This window comes from Entelurus aequoreus, linkage group LG20 (assembly GCF_033978785.1).
Source record: "Entelurus aequoreus isolate RoL-2023_Sb linkage group LG20, RoL_Eaeq_v1.1, whole genome shotgun sequence".
NCBI classification, from domain to species: Eukaryota; Metazoa; Chordata; class Actinopteri; order Syngnathiformes; family Syngnathidae; genus Entelurus; species Entelurus aequoreus.
Genome location: NC_084750.1, coordinates 25688338 through 25695837, shown reverse-complemented (window position 1 = coordinate 25695837; position 7500 = coordinate 25688338). Strand labels below are relative to the sequence as shown.

Genomic DNA, 7500 nt, shown 5'->3' with positions numbered 1-7500 from the left:
GGGTAAAGTGCCTTGCCCAAGGACACAACGGCAGTGACTAGGATGGCGGAAGCAGGGATCGAACCTGGAACCCTCAAGTTGTAAGTAAGGAAAGGAGAAAAAAGAAAGTAAGAAATAAGGAAAGGAAGAAGTAAAGGAGGAAATAGGGGAAGAGGGAAATAAGGAAAAAAGACAAGAGGAAATAAGGAAAGGGAAAAGTAAAGAAAGGAAGCCAGTTGTAAAAGAGGAGGAAATTAGGAAATAAGAGAAGGAAGAAATAAAAGAGGAAGTAAAAAAAAGTAGAAATAAGTGAAGTGGGGATGAAGTAGGAAGTAAGAGAAGGAGGAAATGAGGAAAGAAGAAAATAAGAGAACAAGTAAATAATAATAATAATAATAATAGATTTTATTTGTAAAAAGCACTTTACATTGAGCAAACAACCTCAAAGTGCTACAGTGTATTTAAAAAAATAATAATAATAAAAAGATAATAAAAATAAAAACTAGAACAGCCTAATAGCTAGAACTAGTATGCATACAGTATATCTATAAAAAGGCTTTAAAAAAAAAAAAAGCAAATAAGGCAAAAGGGGAAGTAGGGAAAAAATGAAAAAGGTAAAGAATAAACTATGAAATATGGGAAAGAGGATATTAGGGAAGGGAAATAAGGAGGTAAAGAAAAAAAGGGCGTAAGTAAAGGAGGAAATAAAAAAAGGAAATAATAAAGAATGGAGGAATGGTGAAAGTAAGAAGTAAGGACAGCAGGAAGTAAGGAAACAAGTAAAAGGGGAAGTGAAGGAGGAAATAAGGAAAGGAGAAGGTAAGAAAAGGAGGAAATAAAGGATACAGGATATAATAAGGAAAGAAGGGTGTCAGGAAATGGGGAAAAAAGACAGGAGGAAATAAGGAAAGCAGGAAGTAGGGAAATAAGGAAAGCAGGTGTTATGTTAGTGTTAGATCACCGCCGTGCACACGTTAGCTGAACATTGCGAGTTTGGTACTCTGAGGGACGAGTTAATAAGGGACAGACTAGTTGTCGGGATCCTAGATGCGAGGCTGTCGGAGCGTTTACAGCTAGATGCAGAACTCACCCTAGAAAAAGCCATAACGCAGATCAAGCAAAGTGCAGCAGTGAAAAAACAACAGCCGGGGCTGAGGGGGGCAGAGCCGTCAGCAGGTCATGTAGAAGCAATAACAAAGAACCAGATGGGGCGAAAAGTTGAATACAATAAAACTCCCATGGAAAGAGTGCAGACAACAGGGTGTGGCAAGTGTGGGAACACGAAAAAACACCCATGGAAAGAGTGTCCTGCTCGTGATGCCGAGTGTCACAAGTGCCACAAAAGAGGACATTTTGCCAAAATATGCAGGTCAGCTAAAAGTGTGCACGACATCATACAGAGTGAGGAGGAGGAGTTTGAGTTTGCGTTCCTGGGCGAAGTGAGCTCAGAGGGAGAGGATGAATGGATCGGAATGCTACAGTTGAACGGACGAGAGCTGGCGTTCAAGCTGGATACGGGGGCTGCTGTCAACGCGATTCCCAGCAGTATCTACTTCAGAAAAATCCACGGGGCACTGCAACAGTCAAGAAAAGTGCTGTATGGCCCAGGGCAACACAGACTTGAGGTTGATGGATGTTTTAAAGGGGGTCTGACGGCAAAGGGCAAAACAACCAGACAGGATGTTTATGTTGTCAATGGACTGTCCAAGCCTCTGATAGGCCTCCCAGCGATCAAGGCCCTCGATCTGGTGCGGCGTGTTGATACAGTGGAAACACAGCAGAAGGACTTTAAAGCGCTGTTTCCCACTGTGTTCACCGGGTTAGGGAAATTAAAGGAGCCCTACACCATCGCCCTGGAGCCCGATGCAGTCCCCTACGCTCTGTCCTCCCCACGCCGCGTGCCTCTTCCCCTCTGCGACAAAGTCAAGAAGGAACTGGATCGCATGGTCGACATGGGTGTCATCTCCAGGGTGACACAACCCACACCCTGGTGTGCTGGCTTAGTCGTAGTGCCGAAGCCCAACGGCAAAATGCGGCTGTGCGTAGACCTAACCCATTTAAACGGGTGGATTCAGAGGGAGAGATACATCCTCCCCGCTGTCGACCACACCCTGGGCATGCTGGCCGGGGCGAAAACGTTCACAAAGCTGGACGCCACCTCCGGCTTCTGGCAAATCCCGCTAGCAGAGGAAAGTAAGCTGATGACGACATTCATCACCCCGTTCGGACGGTACGCGTTCAACCGCTTGCCGTTCGGGATTTCCTCTGCACCTGAACACTTTCAGCGGCGGATGTTGCAGATGCTGGAGAGCTGCGCAGGCGCAGTGTGTCACGCGGACGACATTTTGGTTTACGGGGACAGCCAGACCCAGCACGACGAGAGACTCTGTCAGGTCCTGAAGAAGCTCCAGGAGGAGGGACTAACATTGAATGGGGAGAAGTGTGAGTTCAGCAAGAACAGCATCACTTTCCTGGGCCACCGAGTCTCCGTGGATGGTGTGACACCGGACATCGAAAAGATCAAAGCCATACAGGAGATGCCTGCACCGACGGACGTCGAGGGGGTGAAGAGACTCATGGGGATGGCCAACTACCTCAGCAAGTTCCTGCCGCACCTCGCGTCATACACACGCCCAATCAAAGACCTGCTGTGCGGAAAGAACGAGTGGTGCTGGGAAGCGCCACAAGAAGAGGCTTTCAAAAGACTCAAACAGGAGCTCAGCTCCACACAGGTGCTGGCTGCCTACTCACCGACAGCGGAGACGTGCGTGTCGGCGGACGCCTCATCCTTTGGTCTCGGGGGCGTCCTCACCCAGCAGCAGTCAGACGGAGCCTGGAGACCAATCATCTTCATCTCAAGAGGTATGTCAGACACCGAAAGACATTACGCTCAGATTGAAAAGGAAGCTCTGGCAGCTACGTGGGCGTGTGAGCGTCTGTCCTCCTACCTGCTGGGACTGAAATTCAGGTTGGAGACAGACCACAAGCCCCTAGTGCCATTGCTTAGCACCAAGGCTCTCGACGAACTCCCACCGAGAGTGCTGAGGTTCAGGCTGAGGCTTCTGAGATTCTGTTTCGATATCGTGCACGTGCCGGGGAAGAGCTTGATAACAGCGGACACGTTATCCAGGGCCCCAATCCAACACACATTCACGGCGGAGGAAAAGGAGAAAGAGGCCGAGGTCAAAGTGTTCCTGGACGCCGTCACTCAGAGCTTCCCCGCTACAGAGCACCGTCTAAACGACATCGCAGCAAAGCAGAAAGCCGACCCAATCTGTGCGCAGCTGATCAGATACTGTGAGACTGAATGGCCTGAGAGACATGCGTTGCCCCAAGAGCTGGCTCTCTTTTGGCCTGAAAAAGGCAACCTCACCATGAATGGACAGCTGCTCCTCCGAGGCCAACGCATCGTCATTCCAGGTGAGCTGAGGGGGGAAGTCTTACAGCAGCTACACAGTGGGCATCAAGGGGTCGTTAAATGCCGAGCTAGGGCCCGCCAGGCGGTCTGGTGGCCAGGACTGTCGAGCCACATCAGACAGATGGTGGAGAACTGCAACACCTGTTCACAGCATCGTGCAGAGCAGAGAGAGCCGCTGCTGACGACAGCAGTGCAGGAGAGACCCTGGCAACGTGTCGGCACGGACTTGTTCTTTTGGAAAAATAGTACATACCTGCTAGTAGTGGACTATTTTTCACGCTACATAGAAGTAGCACACCTCGAAGTAGCTACTGCGGAGACAGTAGTGGCTGCTCTCAAGGACGTCTTTTTCTTTTTCGTTGTAATCTTCTCGGTTACACTGCTCGTTACTACCGTACCACTAACGTCACTCAGTTTCTGACACCATGTTATGTTAGTGTTAGAATACAACTAAGAATGACGACAGACACCAACTCTAGTTGACTCTTTACTCGGGAGCTCCTGAACTTCCTGTCCCACTCCCAAATGGGTCCGTGGTACAACACACTCAACAACAACCATTCCTTTACAGAACAGCAGGAAGTAGGGAAAAGAGGAACTAGAAATCAGGAAGTAAGGAAAATAGGAAGTGAAGAAAGGAGGAAAGAAGAAGGTAAGAAAAGGAGGAAATAAGGAAAGTAGGAAGTAAGAAAAGGAAGAAGCAAAGACAGGAGGAAAGGAAGCCAGTGAAGTGATGAAGGCAGAGGAGTCATCCTCACCTGCACATCATTAAAGATCTAAGCTGCTCTCATTCTGTTATGTGACTCCGCCCACCTTGCCCCTCCCCTTTCATCACACTGTCCTAACCCGCGTGAGGCGGCCATTAGTGGACCGCTGCACGCCTTCCACCCCAGTGACATCACACTCAACACACAGCCTAATCAACCACTTCCTGTCTGTGGGCCGAGCACTTCCTGTTTGAAGGCCAAGAAGAAGAAGAAAGACCTTGCACTGGTTGAGGATGACGATGCCAGAGTTCTTGTAGGTCTTCTTCTTCACTTTGTATTTGGAGTTGATGCAGGGCCACTGCACCTGCACACACAGGTGTTAGCACACATCATCACCTCTTCTTTTTCAAGTGTGGGAAATAATAATATATATAAGGCTCGTCTCATAGACAACCCAGTTAGCTCCGCCTCCCCGCTGGCGTGTGCTAATTGCATCACGCCGCCCGTCCAAAGTGTGTCTTCAAACGCTTCACGTTACTAATTGGCGCTTCCTGCCGTAATTGTCAGCTGGCGAGCGCCGGAAGCTTCCGCTGAACACGCTTAACGAGTCCGGCGGGCATTCCCGCTGCAACCGTGTCTCTTCAAAATAAAAGCCGGTGTTTGTTCCGTTAGCTTTAGACGCCGGGAGGAGTGGACCGTTGCCGTGCTCTCAAATTGTCACCGCGGTCTCCTGGCTGCAGGAAATCAAAGTGGTCTCAGTCCAGGATTGCCCAGTCGCTCGTTAAATTGCTTCTGCTGCTGAAGAAGAATCGCTCGTCTGCTCCTCCTTTCCACTAGTAGCAGAAGATGGCGCTATAAGAGGTCCCAAAGCTGCAAAGGAACTCTCGTCTTCCAATCAAAACTCTACTAACTACACTGCAAAAACTGAAATCTAAGTAAGATGAAATGTCTCAAATAAGGGCGATATTTGCTTATTTTCTGTCTGATAAGATACTTCTTCTCACTAAGCAGATTTTATGTTAGTGTTTTATTTGTTTTAAGGCAGGGGTGTCCAAAGTGCGGCCCGGGGGCCATTTGCGGCCTGCAGCTAATAGTTTACCGGCCCGCCACACGTTCTGGAAATGCTATTGCAAAATTTTTTAAAAAACATTTTAAAAAAAGTGGAATGAGGTGAAATCTGACTAGAAAAAGTTGCAATGTTGACACAAAGCTGCCATGCAGGCTGTTTTTTTTTTGTTGTTTTTTTTGGCCATTTCTTTAAAAAAAAAGGAAAAAAAGAACTCAATGTTATAATGAATTATTGACCTATTCAAGGCTCCAATTATTTCAAATATTTCACTTTAAAATGTTTTATGTGGAAAATATTGTTTGGTTGCCGTACAAAAACGTCAATGTTTTCTTTGACAAAAGAGCATAAAACCAACAAAATAATAGTTCAAACGTAAAATCGACAGATATATCTGAAGTTGATCTCGTAACTTAAGTGTTCAAAGTTTTAAAAAAAAACTAATAAAAATGTATCACTTTATGATACAAACCTTTTGGGTCCCAAATATATTTAATGGGATTTTATTTGTCTTTTCACTGTGATTACTCAAAAATAATAATGAATGGTGTCCTGCATTATTGATCTTTTTAAGGCTCTAATTACTTCACATCAAACATTGCTTTTTGAATGTTTTGGGCAGTGGGGGAAATACTGCATATTTCAGTTTTATTATAAAAAACAAAGTTGTCTTTGACAGAAAAGGCATAAAACCTTTTTGTTTTTTTTAACTTTATTTCAACCTGAAGTTGATATACTGTAGAGATTTACTGTAAGCGTTAAATATATATATATATATATATATATATATATATATATATATATATATATATATATATATATATATATATATATATATAATAATTTGACTTGTTTTTTTTTTTACATTTTAATGACTTAGACCCTTTATGGTCCCCGGGAGCCCTAAAGGTTAAAAAAAAAAAAAAAAAATCCATATATTTTGTTATGGTTTCAAAATTAAAAATATCAAAATGGCCCCCGCATGCTTTAATTTTTCCGTGTGCAGCCCTCAGTGGAAAAAGTTTGGACACCCCTGCTTTAAGGGTTTTGGTCCTAAAGGATCTCGGTAAAATATTACAGCTTGTTGCTGAGATTTGATGACCTATATTGAGTAAAACATGTTTGAAACTAGAATATCAACTGTTGCAAAGCTGTGTCATCAACACTCACAAGTATAAAACTACTTTTTTTAAAGTAATCATTTCTTATTTCAAGCATGTAAAAAAAAAAAAAAAAATCACGACTTTGACACAATCGTGTCTCATATAAAAACAGATGACAGCCAAATGGACTTTTGCTGTTTTATTTTCAATGAAACAATAGAAAATACGTACTCATATAGTATTACACTTGTTATTAGTGACAATATAGCTATTTTAAGGTATTTTTGGGTTCATTGAGGTTAGCTAATTTTACTTGTTTAGGAAAGTCTTGACAAGCCCAAATGTTCTTGTTCTATTGGCAGATAATTTTGCTTAGTTCAAATAAAATACCCCTCATTTTTGTATTTTTTTTCCTTGTTTTTGAACACTGACTTTTTGCAGTGTAGTCGCACATGTGATGTCATCGCTAACTGCACTCTGACAACTACGCAGTCTTAAACTCACTTAGGCTAACTTAGACTAAATTATACTCACTTAGGCTAATCTCAACTAAGTTAGACTAACTTATGCTCACTTAGGATAACTTTATCTAACTTAGACTAACCTAAACTAACATAGACAAACTTATACTCACTTAAACTAACGTAAACTAACAGACTAACTTATACTCACTTAGGCTAACTTATGCTCACTCATGCTAACTTTAACTAACTTAGACTAACTTATACTCAGACTAACTTTAACTAACTTAACTAAACCAATTTAGTCAAACTTATACACACTTATACTCACTCAGACTTACTTAGACTAACGTATACACACTTAGTCTAAATTAGTTAAAGTTAGCATAAGTGAGTATACGTTAGTTAAAGTTAGTCTAAGTGAGTATAAGTTAGTTTAAGTTAGTTAAAGTTATCCTAAGTGTGTATAAGTTACTTAAAGTTAGTCTAAGTTAGTCTAAATTTGTTCAAGTTAGCTTAACTTTAGACTAACCTATACTCACTTAGACTAACTTATACTCACTTAGGCTAACTTTAACTAACTTATACTCACTTAGGCTAACTTTAACTAACTTATACTCACTTACGCTAACTTTAACTCACTTATACTCATTTAGGCTAACTTTAACTAACTTATACTCACTTACGCTAACTTTAACTCACTTATACTCATTTAGGCTAACTTTAACTAACTTATACTCACTTAGGCTAACTTAAACTAACTTAT

At 42.8% G+C, this 7500-nt stretch overlaps 1 protein-coding gene across 1 annotated transcript in view; it reads right to left on the bottom strand.

Annotated features, from left to right (window-relative positions):
- Positions 1-7500, bottom strand: part of cpne4a (copine IVa) — a 41793-nt gene that overhangs the window by 10481 nt on the left and 23812 nt on the right. Inside the window, exon 8 of the mRNA XM_062028967.1 lies at positions 4382-4468. Coding sequence (XP_061884951.1) covers positions 4382-4468 — 87 coding nt within the window. The remainder of the gene's footprint in view (positions 1-4381; positions 4469-7500) is intronic.